Source organism: Schistocerca serialis, chromosome 2 (assembly GCF_023864345.2).
Source record: "Schistocerca serialis cubense isolate TAMUIC-IGC-003099 chromosome 2, iqSchSeri2.2, whole genome shotgun sequence".
Lineage (NCBI taxonomy): Eukaryota > Metazoa > Arthropoda > Insecta > Orthoptera > Acrididae > Schistocerca > Schistocerca serialis.
Genome location: NC_064639.1, coordinates 454,231,040 through 454,250,494, shown reverse-complemented (window position 1 = coordinate 454,250,494; position 19,455 = coordinate 454,231,040). Strand labels below are relative to the sequence as shown.

Here is a 19,455-nt window from a genome sequence, read left to right as displayed (position 1 = left end):
ACGGGAGGAGGTGTATGGTTCATTTTTCCTTGTCGAGAACACTGTTACAGGACTTTCTTTTCCCACAGTTGGAGAGTGACTCAAACGACTTCATTTACCAACAGGATGGGGCACCGCGAGACTGTCATCTGGAAGTGCTGGAATTTTTAAACTGAAGGATTACTGAGCGATGGATCGGTCGCACTGGACCAAATGATTCAGCTTAACATTACTGGCCTCCAAGATCACCGGAGCTGACTGTATGTGATTATTTCTTGTGGGGTCTATAAAAGACTCTGTTTATGTGCCTCCGTTAAGAACAACAATGAATGAACTGAGGCATCGCATAACAGCAGCTGTGGAAGCTGTAACTCAAGACATGCTCGCTGCAGTTTGGGAAGAATTTGAATACCACATTGACATATGCCGTGCACCTCAAGGGGGGCATATTGAACACCTACGGAAAGGTATGAAAAAAACTTTTTGAGTTTCCAGTTCATCAAAAAACAAAATTCATCCTTTGTGTTTAAAAGTTACAGAAATACAGACGTGCCAAGCTGGATGCAGACGTGCCAAATTGGATAATTCTTTTTGATACATCCTGTGCAACAGTTATAGGGAACCCAAGAGTGCTGCGTACTCACCGTCGCGGTGTATGGGCGGCGGCGAGGGCAGCGGCGAACGCGAGGGTAGCCCGTGCGTGTAGTGGCCGAGGTGCGGGAAGCCGTCGAGCGGGGGCGGCGGCGGCGAACCCGGTGGGAGCGGCGGGGGTGTCAGCGGGTTGTGCAGGATGGACTTGCGGCGCTCGTGTGGCTCTGAGACGGAGCTGATGCGGCGCAGGCGCGGCGGGTCGTGCTCGTTGGCCACGACGGGGTCGGAGGCGATGCTGACGCGCCGGTGGCGGGCCTCCGTCCCTCCCGGGGACGGCGACCTGTCTCTCGCCGCCGCCGGCACCGGCAGCGTGGACCCCGCGGGCGGCGAGGCCGGCGGCTGATGGTTGGAATCGCTGCCCGCGTCGCCGCCATCTGCAACAACCAGCGGCCAAATCAGTCGCGTCTTCGATGGCTGCTGCATTCGCGTCATACAAATACACTGAAGCGCCAAAGAAACTGGTACAGGCATGCATATTCAAATACAGAGATATGTAAACAGGCGCAATACGGCGCTGAGGTCGGCAACGCCTGTGTAAGACAAGTGTCTGACGCAGTTGTTAGATCGATTAGTGCTGCTGCAATGGCAGGTTATCAAGACTTAGATGAGTTTTGGACGTGGTATTATAGTCGGCGCACGTGCAGTGGGCACAGCATCTCCGAGGAAGTTATGAAGTGGAAATTTTCCCGTACGACCATTTCACGAGGGTACCGTTAATATCAGGAATCCAGTAAAACATTAAATCTCCGATATCGATGCGTCCGCAAAAAGATCTTGCAAGTACGGGACCAACGACGACTGGAGAGAATCGTTCAATCCTTCCGCAAACTGCTGCATATTTCAGTGCTGGGCCATCAACAAATGTCAGTGCACGAATCATTCAACGACAAGTCGTCGATGTGGGCTGTCGAAGCCGAAGGCCCAGTAGTGTACCCTTGATGACTGCACGAGACAGAGCTTTACGCCTCGCCTGGGCCCGTCGACACCGACATTGGACTGTTGATGAATGGAAGCATGTTGTCTGGTCGGACGAGTCTCGCTTCAAATTGTATCGAGCGGATGGATGTGTAAGGTATGGAGTCAACCTCATGAATCCATGGACATTGCATGTCAGCAGGGGACCGTTCAAGCTGGTGGAGGCTCTGTAATGGTGTGGGGCGTGTGCAGTTGGAGTGATATGGGACCCCTGATATTTCTAGACACCACTGTGACATGTACACAAGCATTCTGATGATCACCTGCATCTATTCATGTCCATTGTGAATTCCGACGGGCTTGGGCAAGTCCAGCAGGACAATGAGACAACCCACATGTCCGTAATTGCTACAGAGTGGCTCCAGGGTCACTCTTCTGAGTTTAAACACTTCCGCTGGCCACCAGACTCCCCAGACATGAGCATTATTGAGCATTTCTGGGATACCTTGCAACGTACTGTTCATAATAGATCTCCACCCCCTCGTACTCTTACTGATTTATGGACAGCCCTGCAGGATTCATGTTTTCAGTTCCCTCCAGCACTACTTCAGACATTAGGCGAGTCCATACCACGTCGTTCTGCGGCACTTCTGCGTGCTTGCGGGGGCCCTACACGATATTAGGCAGGTGTACCAGTTTTACATATCAGGAATCCGGTAAAACATCAAATCTCCGACATCGATGCGTCCGGAAAAAGATCCTGCAATAACGGGACCAACGACCACTGAGGAGAATCATTCAACATGACGGAAGTGCAGTAAGTTGCAAGTCCATAGACATTTTCGGCAGAAGTCAGATTCCATAAAGCTCTTCTGGAAAACTGACGTATGTTCGCAGAGAACAAATCCGCAGTCAATAATTTTCAAACTAATTTATTGTTGTTGTTGTGGTCTTCAATCCTGAGACTGGTTTGATGCAGCTCTCCATGCTACTCTATCCTGTGCAAGCTTCTTCATCTCCCAGTACCTACTGCAACCTACATCCTTCTGAATCTGCTTAGTGTAGTCATCTCTTGGTCTCCCTCTACGATTTTTACCCTCCACGCTGCCCTCCAATAATTTATTTTCCGTCTTGATTATACCCGTTTTTCTTTAATTAACCATTTTCGATTCGACATGAAACACCCTCAGATCTGTAGACAACAGCAAAATAATTAATTATCAAGTACTCTACGAAATAAAAATATTACGATACTATTAAAAAATCAAACATCAAATGCACTAGAACGTACCCGAATGTATCGGTTACAAGAGTAACCCGTCCAAGTGTCAGAAAATTTACGTGTTACCTCATACAATGCAATAGTGGTTTGGTAGAATGCACGTTATTAATGTAGCCCACAAAGCTACTGCCAACATGTGGCGGCTGATACATTTGTCACGTTTGAATGAAACACATAATCCGACACTGAATTAATACACTCCTGGAAATGGAAAAAAGAACACATTGACACCGGTGTGTCAGACCCACCATACTTGCTCCGGACACTGCGAGAGGGCTGTACAAGCAATGATCACACGCACGGCACAGCGGACACACCAGGAACCGCGGTGTTGGCCGTCGAATGGCGCTAGCTGCGCAGCATTTGTGCACCGCCGCCGTCAGTGTCAGCCAGTTTGCCGTGGCATACGGAGCTCCATCGCAGTCTTTAACACTGGTAGCATGCCGCGACAGCGTGGACGTGAACCGTATGTGCAGTTGACGGACTTTGAGCGAGGGCGTATAGTGGGCATGCGGGAGGCCGGGTGGACGTACCGCCGAATTGCTCAACACGTGGGGCGTGAGGTCTCCACAGTACATCGATGTTGTCGCCAGTGGTCGGCGGAAGGTGCACGTGCCCGTCGACCTGGGATCGGACCGCAGCGACGCATGGATGCACGCCAAGACCGTAGGATCCTACGCAGTGCCGTAGGGGACCGCACCGCCACTTCCCAGCAAATTAGGGACACTGTTGCTCCTGGGGTATCGGCGAGGACCATTCGCAACCGTCTCCATGAAGCTGGGCTACGGTCCCGCACACCGTTAGGCCGTCTTCCGCTCACGCCCCAACATCGTGCAGCCCGCCTCCAGTGGTGTCGCGACAGGCGTGAATGGAGGGACGAATGGAGACGTGTCGTCTTCAGCGATGAGAGTCGCTTCTGCCTTGGTGCCAATGATGGTCGTATGCGTGTTTGGCGCCGTGCAGGTGAGCGCCACAATCAGGACAGCATACGACCGAGGCACACAGGGCCAACACCCGGCATCAAGGTGTGGGGAGCGATCTCCTATACTGGCCGTACACCACTGGTGATCGTCGAGGGGACACTGAATAGTGCACGGTACATCCAAACCGTCATCGAACCCATCGTTCTACCATTCCTAGACCGGCAAGGGAACTTGCTGTTCCAACAGAACAATGCACGTCCGCATGTATCCCGTGCCACCCAACGTGCTCTAGAAGGTGTAAGTCAACTACCCTGGCCAGCAAGATCTCCGGATCAGTCCCCCATTGAGCATGTTTGGGACTGGATGAAGCGTCGTCTCATGCGGTCTGCACGTCCAGCACGAACGCTGGTCCAACTGAGGCGCCAGGTGGAAATGGCATGGCAAGCCGTTCCACAGGACTACATGCAGCATCTCTACGATCGTCTCCATGGGAGAATAGCAGCCTGCATTGCTGCGAAAGGTGGATATACACTGTACTAGTGCCGACACTGTGCATGCTCTGTTGCCTGTGTCTATGTGCCTGTGGTTCTGTCAGTGTGATCATGTGATGTATCTGACCCCAGGAATGTGTCAATAAAGTTTCCCCTTCCTGGGACAATGAATTCACGGTGTTCTTATTTCAATTTCCAGGAGTGTAATAATAATAATTTATCTGGTGAGAATGGAGGTACTTAATTATAATCTTCGGCTTCTCAATGTTAAAAGACAGTAGAAAAATGTTATAAAATACTTGTGAATTACAAGACGTACGGCTCCTGCGCGGCCATCTGCGGCCGTCTGCAGATCACTGATCGGCTCGTGGAGCAACACCAAAACAGCGATCGCACGAGGTAGCAAACCGCGACGAAGACATACCTACAGCAACGTCATGAACATAGGCACCATCCGTCTTTTAAACTACAAATAGCGTGTTTATAACGTCTCTTAACGTCGACAGACCACAGATGTTAATTAAGTACCTCCAGTCTCGCCAGACAAACTAATATTCCTATTAATTCAGTGTTGGTGTATGCGTTTTGTTCAGATGTGACAAACATACCAGACGCCGCCTTATGGGCTATATTAATAACGTGCATTCTATCAACCTCTATTTTATTATGTAATACAGCTTGTAAATATGCTGATACACTATGTGAACAGAAGTATCCAAGCACCTGGCTGAAAAGGACTTACAAGTTCGCGGCGCCCTCCATCGGTGTTGCTGGAATTCAATATGGTGTTGACCCACCCTTAGCCTTGATGACAGCTTCCACTCTCGCAGGCATACGTTCAATCAGGTGCTGGAAGGTTTCTTGGGGAATGGCAGTCCATTCTTCACAGAGTGCTGAATTGAGGAGAGGTATCGATGCCGGTCGGTGAGGCCTGGCACGAAGTCGGCGTTCCAAAACATCCCAAAGGTGTTTTGTAGTATTCAGGTCAGGATTCTGTGCAGGCCAGTCCATTACAGGGATGTTATTGTCGTGCATTATCAATAGGTGCTCGACCGTGTTTAAAGATGCAGTCGCCATCCCCGTATTGCTCTTTAACAGTGGGAAGCAAGAAGGTGCTTAAAACTTTAGTGTAGGTCTGTGCTGTGATAGTGCCACGCAAAACAACTCGCTGCGAAAGCAAAGGTCCCGAGTTAGAGTGTTTGTCGGGCACACAGTTTTGATCTGCCAGGAAGTTTCAATGTTGTCATACGTTCTCACTCTACGTGAACTGCGTAAGGATTTGGAATCCACGAAACTGATCAATGCCTTCACGCTGCATCTCCTCCATTGTCGACCAGATACTGATGGTGATATTTCTTTCATTTCCAGCATTTGAACAGAAAACTTCAGAATAGAGCGCCACCGCAAAGATATGAGTAATGTGCCTCGATTAAGGAAGCGGGTTGTAGTTCAGTATTCTACAAACCAAATAATTTGGCGTTATTCCTCCCCTTCAGCCTGTTTACTCACATTCTATTTGAAATTTATCAACCGCCGCTGTGCACCGCCTTCTTATTACTTTTACAGTCACAGTTTGTGAGGAAGAATATCAGATTGTCGACGACTGCTGTTACATGAATGTAACGCGCACGGATATTATAGAGCTGTAGAAAATTTTAGTGACTTAATACACGTAATTTCACTAGTGCACAAGTGGCTGTCAATCCAGCCCCAGTGAAATATTTCCGCCAAAAGTGTGGTTCTACACCTGTATGCTCGTTCAATAACACAGAGCACGTGGTAAGCATACTACATTCTCTATCATAAATCCATTATATCAAAGTGATCTGCTCTATCAAAATGCGAACAATGAAATGTAGCAGACTCAAACAAGATCCCGCTTTTAATGAAAAAAATTGTAAGTGTGCTCGAAGCCAACAGCATTAAAAGTAAAATTCCTAATCCTTCTACGGAGGCAGTGGCATCTAATTGTCTGTGTGCCCGTTATTATAATAATAATAATTATTATAATTATTATTATTGTTGTTATTATCGTGTGCATCAATTACAACAACAAATGCTACGCACATTTATCCAAAAAATAGGCATATGCCACTATTTACACTATATAAACATTCAACGACTCAGACTACACAAAAGTGTTAAAACAACCCAGCGCCTGTTAGGGCACTCATTTACAATGTCGCTCATTGTCTGAATATCAACACAGTAATACGTACTGTTAGTGACATGAAGCCGGCAAGGGTCTTATATTGAATTTTCTGAAAACAATGCCCTCTTACGCAACATGTTGAGCAATCGGCAGTTTAAAGTGCACCAAGTTAAAAGAAAAGCACATGGCTTGTACTCAGTGATAGGTTGCCTTATCGTTCTGTTCTTGCTCCGTTGTTATCCAGTTTCTACACAGCAGACCTGCTGAACTTGACCTGCCGGAAATCCCAACGTGCAGATGACCTTCCAGTGTCATATCAGAGTGAAGATATTTCTGAAGAAGCCTCACTAAACTCTACGGATCTTGGTATCTTAGACCTAACATTTGTAAAACGTAAATATGTCTTTGTCACCTCTCTAATCGTCTAGCATCGCCCAACCCAAGATCAGCCTGCGGTTTGGCTCTCTTGGCCTAGTCATAACAACGTTAAGCCAAAATACCATGGTGTCACATTAGACACAACGCCATCACATCACAAACTCCTTTGTAACACAGCGATACAAGGTACAAACTCGAGTAAACGGTGAGGAATCTAGCAGGCTGTACATTGGGAGCAAATGCGTTACTTCTCCGTGGAGAAACTCTTTCGTTGGTATGTTCTTCAGCACGAAAATATGTTGTATTCCCACAAATCTTCTCCAGTCCGGAATCTGTTAAGCTAGGCTCATACCTCACTAACATGATGAAGGGCTGAAACTTCAACAGTTGGGTTGACAGTAAGTTCGTGGTTCCGTGTTTTCGAGGCTTACCACTCACTTTTCCATATAAAGTTCCAGCTGAAACCAGTGGAGAGCATTTGAACGCCTTCATTTGCTGCTCTCCTGCATTTGAGGCGTTTCCGAGAGAACGAGAGTAAATCTTCGTGAAGAGGGATTGATTCTGTTGTGACTTGGCAAGACAGCCAAGTCACAATGAGAGGAAGCCGAAAGGCACGCGTTAAGCTCACGCAGATTGGCGTGAGGTCTGGAACAGTTAAAGGAATTAATAGTAGCAAATAAAGTACGTAGTTGATGTAATACTTAACTTTAATCCACAATTGTAGAACATCTCTCTTGACGGTACATGTTACAACCACAATATAAAATAATATCAAATGCTATGGCGCCTTGCTAGGTCGTAGCAAATGACGTAGCTGAAGGCTATGCTAACTATCGTCTCGGCAAATGAGAGCGTAGTTGTCAGTGATCCATCTCTGGCAAAGTCGGCTGTACAACTGGGGCGAGTGCTAGTAAGTCTCTCTAGACCTGCCGTGTGGTGGCGCTCGGTCTGCTATCACTGACAGTGGCGACACGCGGGTCCGACGTATACTAGCGGACCGCGGCCGATTTAAAGGCTACCACCTAGCAAGTGTGGTGTCTGGCGGTGACACCACAGATTCACTTTTAGAAACTTGATGGCAAAGATTGTAGAGAGACCCTATTCGACGAAAATGAGCTGGATAGATGTTCGATAGTATTGGCAGCTAGCATGTAGGTGTAGATCTGACTGTACCATTAATGGTTCTCACAGCTGCACTCCAATGAGTGTCAACCTTCTTCACATAAGCGCTACGGAGCCAAACTAGTGTGCAATACTGAGCTGCAAAACATACCAACGAAAGAGTTTCTCCTCGGAGAACTAACGTATTTGCTCCCAATAAACAATTTGAGAGACAATCTGAGTAGCCGTCTTGGGTTGTTTGCAGATGACGCTGTCGTTTGTTCACTAGTAAGGTCATCAGAAGATTAAAAAAAATTGCAAAACGATTTAGAAAAGATATCTGTATGGTGCAAAAAGGTGGGAATTTAAGAAGATGGGACCTGGATAAACTGAAAGAACCAGAGGTTGTACAGAGTTTCAGGGAGAGCATAAGGGAACAACTGACAGGATTGAGGGAAAGAAATACAGTAGAAGAAGAATGGGTAGCTTTGAGGAACGAAATAGTGAAGGCAGCAGTGGTTAAAGTAGGTAAAAAGACGAGGGCTAGTAGAAATCCTTGGGTAACAGAAGAGATACTAAATTTAATTGATGAAAGGAGAAAATACAAAAATACAGTAAGTGAAGCAGGCAAAAAGGAATACAAACGTCTCAAAAATGAGATCGACAGGGAGTGCAAAATGGATAAGCAGGGATGGCTAGAGGACAAGTAAGGATGTAGAGGCTTATCTCTCTCTCCTGCCTACAGGAAAATTAAAGAGACCTTTGGAGAAAAGAGAACCACTTGCATGAATATCAAGAGCTCAGATGGAAACCCAGTTCTAAGCAAAGAAGGGAAAGCAGAAAGGTGGAAGGAGTATGTAGAGGATCTATACAGGGGCGATGTTCTTGAGACAATATTATGGAAATGGAAGAGGATGTAGATGAAGATGAAATGGGAGATATGATACTGCGTGAAGAGTTTGACAGAACACTGAAAGACCTAAGTCGAAACAAGGCCCCGGGAGTAGACAACATTCCATTAGAACTACTGACAGCCTTGGGAGAGCCAGTCCTGACAAAGCTCTACCATCTGGTGAGAAAGATGTATGAGACAGGCGAAATTCCCTCAGACTTCAAGAAGAATATAATAATTCCAATCCCAAAGAAAGCAGGTGTTGACAGATGTGAAAATTACCGAACTATCTGTTTAATAAATCACAGCTGCAAAATACTAACGCGAATTCTTTACAGACGAATGGAAAAACTGGTAGAAGCCGACCTCGAGGAAGATCAGTTTGGATTCCGTAGAAATGTTGGAATACGTGAGGCAATACTGACCCTACGACTTATCTTCGAAGAAAGATTAAGGAAAGGCAAACCTACGTTTCTAGCATTTGTAGACTTAGAGAAAGCTTTTGACAATGTTGACTGGAATACTCTCTTTCAAATTCTGAAGGTGGCAGGGGTAAAATACAGGGAGCGAAAGGCTATTTACAATTTGTACAGAAAGCAGATGGCAGTTATAAGAATCGAGGGGCTAAAAGGGAAGCAGTGGTTGGGAAGGGAGTGAGACAGGGTTGTAGGCTCCCCGATGCTATTCAATCTGTATATTGAGCAAGCAGTAAAGCAAACAAAAGAAAGGTTTGGAGTAGGTATTAAAATCCATGGAGAAGAAATAAAACCTTTGAGGTTCGCCGATGACATTGTAATTCTGTCAGAGACAGCAAAGGACTTGGAAGAGCAGTTGAACGGAATGGCAGTGTCTTGAAAGGAGCGTACAAGATGTACATCAACAAAAGCAAAACAAGGATAATGGAATGTAGTCGAATTAAGTCGGGTGATGCTGAGGGGAATTAGATTAGGAAATGAGACACTTAAAGTAGTAAAGGAGTTTTGCTATTTGGGGAGCAAAATAACTGATGGTCGAAGTAGAGACGGTATAAAATGTAGACTGACAATGGCAAGGAAAGCGTTTCTGAAGAAGAGAAATTTGTTAACATCGAGTATAGATTTAAGTGTCAGGATGTCGTTTCTGAGAGTATTTGTATAGTGTGTAGCCATGTATGGAAGTGAAACATGGACGATAAATAGTTTAGACAAGAAAAGAATAGAAGCTTTCGAAATGTGGTGCTACAGAAGAATGCTGAAGATTAGATGGGTAGATCACATAACCAATGAGGAGGTATTGAATAGAATTGGGGAGAAGAGGAGTTTGTGTCACAACTTGACTAGAAGAAGGGATCGGTTGGTAGGACATGTTCTGAGGCATCAAGGGATCACAAATTTAGTACTGGAGGGCAGCGTGGAGGATAAAAATCGTAGAGGGAGACCAAGAGACGAGTACACTAAGCAGATTCAGAAGGATGTAGGTTGCAGTAGGTACTGGGAGATGAAGAAGCTTGCACAGGATAGAGTAGCATGGAGAGCTGCATCAAACCAGTCTCAGGACTGAAGATCACAACAACAACAACATGGTGCAAAAATTGGCAATTGACCCTAAATAACGAAAAGAAAGAGCTAAAAGAAATCCGTTAAACTTCGATTACACGAGAAATAAGTCAAATCTAAAGGCCTTAAATTCAACTAAATACCTAGGAACTACAATTACGAACAGCTTAAATTGGAACACATAGGATATGTTGTGGGGGAATCCTAATCAAAGACTGCGTTTTTTGGCAGGACGCTTAGAAAATGTAACAGATCTACTAAAGAGAGTGCCTACACTACGCTTGTATGCTCTCTTTTAGAATACAGCTGCACGATGTGGGATCCTTACCAGATATGAATAACGGTGTACATTGAAAAAGTTCAAAGAAGAGCAGCGCAGAAATATATAGCTGTTCGTTCTTTCCGAGCGCTATGTAAGATTATAATAATAAAGAATTGTGAAGGTGGTTCGATGAACCCTCTGCCAGGCACTTAAATGTTATTTGTAGAGTGTCAATGTAGATTTAGATGTAGATGTCGATACGGGTTGTGTAGTCCATGTAGTGTTTCCTTGTTTACACAAGATGTTGTTTGTAGCAGCTACTTTATGATTCGTGTTCATCCAATGTTTCTCATACGTTAGTACTCTACCTAATTTTTTGAAGTTGCGCAATGCTCTAGTCGTTTCCCCTCCCATGCTACTTGAAGCGTCTTTGACGCTTGTCAATTTCTCGGGTGAGAAACACATGTTTGTGTCTTCGACGGGTTAGGTTTGGGTTGGTTTTCCTTGGAATAGACAGCCAGTAGTTCAAGAGCTTCTGATAATTTCTTTTTGATGGTCTCAAAGTTATTTACGCGGGCTGTAATGCCACAGTCATCTGCGTGTATAAAGCTTTGAGTACCTTCTGACAGTGGGTGGCTAATCATTAGTATAGATGTTGAAAAGCAATGGACCCAGTACACTACCCTGCGGTAAGTCATTCTTCTGTGTTCTCCACCATCTTCTTTGCTCTTGGAAATCAACAAAGGGTCTTCTACTGTGGAGGTGATTTCCAAGCGGTTGTGTCATGCTATAGTCTTTACTTGGTTTGCATCTTTTTTGCGTAGGAGACAGCGCTGATTGACTGTGTCGTGATCAGCTGATTGATCGATGAACACAGCCTCAGAGGTTCTTCTTTCCTCGAATCCATCCTCGATGTGCCGCGTTGGTTTAAATACCTGCGATGTGCGAAATTTACCTTCTATGAAGCCAGCTTGTAGTGGGATCAGAAGATGCTTCAGTATTTCTGCGAGCCTGTTGATATGATATTCTTTCGGAAATTTTATAAATAGAGGATGGTAATGAAGCTAGCCTGTAGCTCTTAGGGTCATCTGGTTCTTTACCAGGTTTTAGAATGCCTACGACTAGGAACTTCCTCCTGGTCTTAGGTATTCTACAGAGCGATATGCAGTTATTCATCTGAGCAAGTAATCTTGGTGGAAAGAAGAGATCAGCCAGCTATTTAATAAATTCAAGGAAAGAGGAGACCAAAAAACAGCTATGAAATTGATGTGTACCGTTAATTATTTGTAATGTAAAATAGAAATGTAAGAAGCCCATGGGACCAGGTCATTTTTCGCAGAACGTGTGCTGCCTGAAGGGACCATTAATGACACATTCGACACAATGGGCTCACTAACTAGCAAGCAGTGAGCGCTCGGTACCAGAGTCACGACCAAGGGTAAACTCGCCAATGACAGACCTATTCGCACGGGAATAAAGCTGTTAGCGGCCACTCGATAATGTGCTGTGACGGCGTAAGAGGCTGCTCTGCAGACAATAGTTAGAACTCTGGAGGGCCACTAATTAGATGGCTTGTTGCTCACACCTCCAAAGTGGCAACAGCTCGTGAGAGAGAATACTTATTTCATCACATTCATAATAGTTACAAACAGATGTTTGTAATTTTATTATGGTGGCGGAATTTTCTCGGTTTACTCAGAGGATGGTCATGGTATCAATTCAGAAACAAAAGAAAAAATGCTTGTGAAAATGCAAGGATTGCAACTGAAAAAGCAACGTTCAATCAGCATAATGCGTCTGCCAGCAGAGTTTCCTTTGGAAAGGGTAACGCTGGAAATTAGAATTCGAAATTTTGACTCATTCTCCATATTCACCAGATGTAGAAGCAACTTCCAGTTTTTCCGCAGTCTACAGAAATGTTTTTCCTCTGAAAGTATCCTTTTCGATTAAGTATGTCATGCGTTAACGCGATAAGACGTCTATGGCTAAAAAGTAGTTAAGTAATCCCTATTTCATTCTTAATACGACTATTTCTGAACAGAACTTACGAGTCATACGAGCTACAATCTTCCATACTCACTTGGGTGCCGACGTCGATTCCCTGTACTACAACTACTATCATGGATGGTGAGGTACTGACATGGAAATATTAAACCAGTGGAACAAAATTACTTGTACAGCTATTTGGTGACAACACTGTGCGAAAAAGGCCTATTTCTAAAGTTTTTTCATCATAAACACTTTATTATTAAGTAGCTATTTTGGGAATGGCTCTGTGATATTTGAAATGATGTTATTACCAGTGCTCTATCGATATTTTTTTGAACGGGGGACGTATTAAAAAGACATTATTGGAAAAGGTAATACCCTCATTTAATTTATATAGCTAGCAGAAATGTACCTATTTGACAATATCTACTTTCTTATGAAGTACTGTCAAGTTTGTAACGAATTAATGCAAGCGATGGCTCTATTGCCGGAGCTCAATATATACAGGGTGTCCCAGGAGGAATGATCAGAGGTACGACAGGAACGACCATTCTGAGTAATAAGTCTAGTAAACATGGACTCCAAAACACTACATTTACGGGTACGAGCGCTTATTCATCTTCGCTTCCGTGAAACACATCTCTTCTACTGAACAAGAGCTCACAGCTCTTACGTTATGCATTTTAGAGACCATGTTTACTAGACGAGTTTTCTTGTTTTGGTCCATACTAAATCCTCTCAGAATACAGATAGCAAAGAGCTTGCAGTAGAAGAGATTTGTTTCACAATATCGAATATGAAAAAGTGCACATAGCCATTAAAGTATGCATTTTAGAGCCAATGTTTACTGGATTTTTTTTTTTTTTTTTTTTTTTTTTTGGCTTCGAACGATCGTTCCTGTCATGTTTTCGAATATTGACCACTCCTCCTGGGACATCCTGTATAAGTACATTGTCTAGTCAGATTAATGTGACCCCCTATCAAAAGCCTGAATAATCACCTTTTGTAGCGTAGAAGGCAGCGAGACGTGCACGAAGAGAGTCAGTGAGGTTCTGAAAGGTAGCGACAGGGATGTGGAGCCCTGCCGTGCTAGGTTTCTCGGTTAACGATTCACGGCGCAAGCTGCCTTATCGAGGAGGTCCCGCAGATTCTCGATCGGGTCTAAATCCGGGGAGTTTGGTGGCCCGGGGAGTACGGAAATCGCATCCTGATGCTCTTAGAACCATACACATACACTGTGAGCTGTGTGACACGTTGCACTGTCCTGCTGGTAGATGCCATTGTGCCGAAGAAAACCTAACTGCATGTAGGGGTGGACATGAAGAAACCACACAGGGAATGCTACGAAAAATTCCCCAGACCATAATGCTCCCTCCTCCGGTCTGGACCCTTCCGACGACTGTTGCAGGGAGTTTGCTTTCAGGCGTTTCACGCCGTACACGCCGACGGCTATCTGTCAGATGAGCACAAAAGGTGATTCATCTGGAAAGGCCACCAGTCGCCACTTAGTGGACGTCCAGTTGCGGAATTGGCGTGCAAATTCCAGCCTTTGCCGTCGATGAGCGGCAGTCAGCGTGTATACAGGGTGTTACAAAAAGATACGGCCAAACTTTCAGGAAACATTCCTCACACACAAATAAAGAAAAGATGTTATGTGGACATGTGTCCGGAAATGCTTAATTTCCATGTTAGAGCTCATTTTAGTTTCGTCAGTATGTACTGTACTTCCTCGATTCACCGCCAGTTGGCCCAATTGAAGGAATGTAATGTTGACTTCGGTGCTAGTGTTGACATGCGACTCATTGCTCTACAGTACTAGCATCGAGCACATCAGTACGTAGCATCAACAGGTTAGTGTTCATCACGAACGTGGTTTTGCAGTCAGTGCAATGTTTACAAATGCGGAATTGGCAGATGCCCATTTGATGTATGGATTAGCACGGGGCAACAGCCGTGGCGCGGTACGTTTGTATCGAGACAGATTTCCAGAACGAAGGTGTCCCGACAGGAAGACGTTCGAAGCAATTGATCGGCGTCTTAGGGAGCAAGGAACATTCCAGCCTATGACTCGCGACTGGGGAAGACCTAGAACGACGACACCTGCAATGGACGAGGCAATTCTTCGTGCAGTTGACGATAACCCTAATGGCAGCGTCAGAGAAGTTGCTGCTGTACAAGGTAACGTTGACCACGTCACTGTATGGAGAGTGCTACGGGAGAACCAGTTTCCGTACCATGTACAGCGTGTGCAGACACTATCAGCAGCTGATTGGCCTCCACGGGTACACTTCTACAAATGGTTCATCCGACAATGTGTCAATCCTCATTTCAGTGCAAATGTTCTCTTTACGGAAGAGGCTTCATTCCAACGTGATCAAATTGTAAATTTTCACAATCAACGTGTGTTGGCTGACGAGAATCCGCACGAAATTGTGCAATCACGTCATCAACACAGATTTTCTGTGCACGTTTGGGCAGGCATTGTTGGTGATGTCTTGATTGGGCCCCATGTTCTTCCACCTACGCTCAATGGAGCACGTTATCATGATTTCATACGGGATACTCTACCTGTGCTGCTAGAACATGTGCCTTTACAAGTACGACACAACATGTGGTTCATGCACGATGGAGCTCCTGGACATTTCAGTCGAAGTGTTCGTACGCTTCTCAACAACAGATTCTGTGACCGATGGATTGGTAGAGGCGGACCAATTCCATGGCCTCCACGCTCTCCTGACCTCAACCCTCTTGACTTTCATTTATGGGGGTATTTGAAAGCTCTTGTCTACGTAACCCCGCTACCAAATGAAGAGACTCTTCGTGCTCGTATTGTTGACGGCTGTGATACAATACGCCATTCTCCAGGGCTGCATCAGCGCATCAGGGATTCCATGCGATTCATGTATCCTCGCTAACAGAGGACATTTTGAACATTTCCTGTAACAAAGTATTTGAAATCACGCTGGTACGTTCTGTTGCTGTGTGTTTCCATTCCATGATTAATGTGATTTGAAGAGAAGTAATAAAATGAGCTCTAACATGGAAAGTAAGCGTTTCCGGACACATGTCCACATAACATATTTTCTTTCTTTGTGTGTGAGGTATGTTTCCTGAAAGTTTGGCCGTACCATTTTGTAACACCCTGTACATGAGCCGGACACCAGTTGCGAAGTCCCATACGAAGCAACGTTTGCCATACGGTCAATGAGGAGACACTGCTGGTAGCCCCTTGGTTCACCTGGGCGGTCAGTTACTCAACAGTTGCACGTCTATCGGCCCGTACACATATCCATAGCGTTCGTTCACCCTTGTCACTTATGGCCAGTGGCGCACCCTAGTTGACTCGATGACGGTTTTGGATAACACCATTTTGCCATGCGCTGTTTACTTTAATCACGGGGGCACGTGAACAGTTTACAAACTTACTCGTTTCGGGGGTGCTTCCACCCTTGTTCCGAAAGCCAAATGATTATGCTCATTAAGCGTTCGCATACGACAGTGACTGCATTCTTTTTCCGCATCTCCACCAACGTGCTTTGTACACCCTCCACCGCTAGTGCTGCCACTTGCAGCCTATGACGAGTTATTGCATACTGATGTCGAGCATTGGCGATGGTGACAAAAATGTGACTGTACCTTAGAGATTAACGATAGCCTTACGATGAACTAAAGTGCGGTGCCATTCTCATTCAATAATTTACGAAAAAACTAATTCTGCCACACTTGCAGACGATTCTATTGTTCTAAGTGACTCGAGTGTTTATTTAGTACATCGAAAACGGTCTTCTTCACTGGAACCACTGTTGTAGCATAACTCTACGCCAATGTTGCAATAATATGTAACTCTCCTATGACTTATACAAATGCACTGCGAGACATTAAAATTGCAACACCACGAAGGTGTTATCCAACAGTCGTGAAATTGGCATGAAGTGCAATCTGCATTACTACAAGAGTACTGCGTCGTCGGATATTATTAGCATTTCACTGCAACCGCACTAAGTAGGTAGAAGCAACACCATCTACCTACATTGCCGGCCGGTGTGCCGAGCGGTTCTAGGCGCTTCAGTCTGGAACCGCGCGACCGCTACGGTCGCAGGTTCGAATCCTGCCCCGGGCACGGTTTAAGTAGTTCTAAGGGACTGATGACCTCAGATGTTAAGTCCCACATAGTGCTCAGAGCCAACGATGTAAATTCTGTAAATAGAGAAACATCATCCAGAAATCGCATTAGAATGTCTTATTTGTGTGAAGGTCGCCCAATGTTTACATTAAGAAGGAGAAACGTCTCCCAGCATGTATCAGAATTTGACAGTGGCAGGGTCGCGGCCAATCGAGACTAGCGCCCAAGAGGATGACATATTACTTGAAATACGTGATTATATTGTTCGCTCAGCTGTGTAGGATCGTGCAGCCACGTCGCACAACTTGAACGTCAGTCGTTTGCAGAAAGGTAAGTATCCATATGGCCAGTGCGACGGCGTTTGGAGCTCCATCGACTGTCAGTGCACCATCAATTGTTGCGGCTCCCCTTGATGCGGTGGCAGTGGGGGGCCCATCAACATTGGACGCAGGACACTTGATACACGCCGTCCTGTATAACATCACGGTGGTTGTATCCGTGTGTGGAGGCTCCGAGGGGAATGAACATTGCCAGACTGCATTCGACGTTGTCATACAATACTGGCGTGTTGGTCCAAATGGCTCTGAGCACTATGGGACTTAACATCTGAGGTGATCAGTCCCCTAGACTTAGAACTACTTAAACCTAACTTACCTAAGGACATCACACACATCCATGCCCGAGGCAGGATTCGAACCTGCGACCGTAGCAGCAGCGCGGTTCCAGACTGAAGCGACTAGAACCGCTCGGCCACAACGGCCGGCTGGCGTGTTGGTGTGCAGTGCCATTGGGTAAACAATACGATCACCTCTGGTTCGCATAATCGATAATCTGGATAGCAGTCTTTACCATTCTGACGTATTAGGGCTGGTGGATTCGCCATATATTTGAGATCTGCATGTTGTCATCTTTAAACAACAAGAAAACGTACTGCCGTTACCTTAAATTGACACATTTACCCTTCTCCTTCGGCCATGAAAGTTTGTAACGTAATCACGGAACCACCATGCGTAGCTTCTATTCGACCCCACGGTTCGTCTGTGTTGCAGTGCGATCAGTTGTGTGAGAACATAAAAGTTTGTAACTTGTTCACGGAACCGCCCTGTGTAGCTTCTATTCGACCCCACGGTTCGTCTGTGTTGAAGTGCGATCAGTTGTGTGAGAACAGCAGACGCGGCACAGAGCTGGGACGAACGGCGGTGGTGGGTGTCAGAGCTGGCGCTATCGCACAAGTAGGTCGTGCGCGGGCGGCCGCGTCGTGCGCCGCAGAACCCACAAAGGCAGACGCCGCGACGCCGCCAGAGGTCGATGGCGACGATAAAAGCGGAGGAAGGCGAGCCAGCGCTGCCGGAGGACGCCGGCCGGCACCACCACCGCTCGCCGTGCAGCCAGCCGCGACCGGCTCGCTTCTCTACCCCTTTCCCCGCTATTTTTTTTTACGTCATCAGCCTTCTGACTGGTTTGGCGCGGCCCGGTTCGCCACAAATTCCTTTCCTGTGCCAACGTCCTCACCTCCGAGTAGTACTTCCTCGCTATTTTTTTTGGATATATTGCAGTCTCTGTCTTCCCCTACAGTTTTCACCCTCTGCAGCTCCCTCTAGTACATCTTAACAGATGTCCTGTCAGTCTGTCCTTTCTTGTCAGTGCCATCCACATGTCCCTTTCTTAGCCCATTATGTGGAGAAACTCCTCATTCCACATACATCTACATCTACATACATACTCCGCAATCCACCATACGGTGCGTGGCGGAGGGTACCTCGTACCACAACTAGCATCTTCTCTCCCTGTTCCACTCCCGAACAGAACGAGGGAAAAATGACTGCCTATATGCCTCTGTACGAGCCCTAATCTCTCTTATCTTATCTTTGTGGTCTTCCCGCGAAATGTAAGTTGGCGGCAGTAAAATTGTACTGCAGTCAGCCTCAAATGCTGGTTCTCTATGTTTCCTCAGTAGCGATTCACGAAATGAACGCCTCCTTTCCTCTAGAGACTCCCACCCGAGTTCCTGAAGCATTTCCGTAACACTCGCGTGATGATCAAACCTACCAGTAGCAAATCTAGCAACCCGCCTCTGAATTGCTTCTATGTCCTCCCTAAATCCGACCTGATAGGGATCCCAAACGCTCGAACAGTACTCAAGAATAGGTCGTATTAGTGTTTTATAAGCAGTCTCCTTTACAGATGAACCACATCTTCCCAAAATTCTACCAATGAACCGAAGACGACTGTCCGCCTTCCCCACAACTGCCATTACATGCTTGTCCCACTTCATATCGCTCTGCAAAGTTACGCCCGAATATTTAATCGACGTGACTGTGTCAAGCGCTACACTGCTAATGGAGTATTCAAACATTACGGGATTCCTTTTCCTATTCATCTGCATTAATTTACATTTATCTATATTTAGAGTTACTTGCCATTCTTTACATCAGTCACAAATCCTGTCCAAGTCATCTTGTAACCTCATACAGTCACTCAACGACGACACCTTCCCGTACACCACAGCATCATCAGCAAACAGCCGCACATTGCTATCCACCCTATCCAAAAGATCATTTATGTAGATAGAAAACAACAGCGGACAGAAAACAACAGCGGACATACTCTCTGTTACTAGCTGAAATTAACTGCAGAATTCAGTTAGCCTTTATTCTGTCTTTTGCCTTCTACCAAATCCATATTGTCACGTAAATCTTTCTTCTTTTCCCACAATAACCACTAAACCCATACATATGCATTACTGTACGCTCCACTTAACCTTTTACCCAGAATTATGGGA

At 45.7% G+C, this 19,455-nt stretch overlaps 1 protein-coding gene across 1 annotated transcript in view; it reads right to left on the bottom strand.

The window, feature by feature from the left end:
• Window positions 1-19,455, bottom strand: part of LOC126457340 (sodium/hydrogen exchanger 9B2-like) — a 372,728-nt gene that overhangs the window by 203,583 nt on the left and 149,690 nt on the right. Inside the window, exon 2 of the mRNA XM_050093554.1 lies at window positions 624-1,004. Coding sequence (XP_049949511.1) covers window positions 624-1,004 — 381 coding nt within the window. The remainder of the gene's footprint in view (window positions 1-623; window positions 1,005-19,455) is intronic.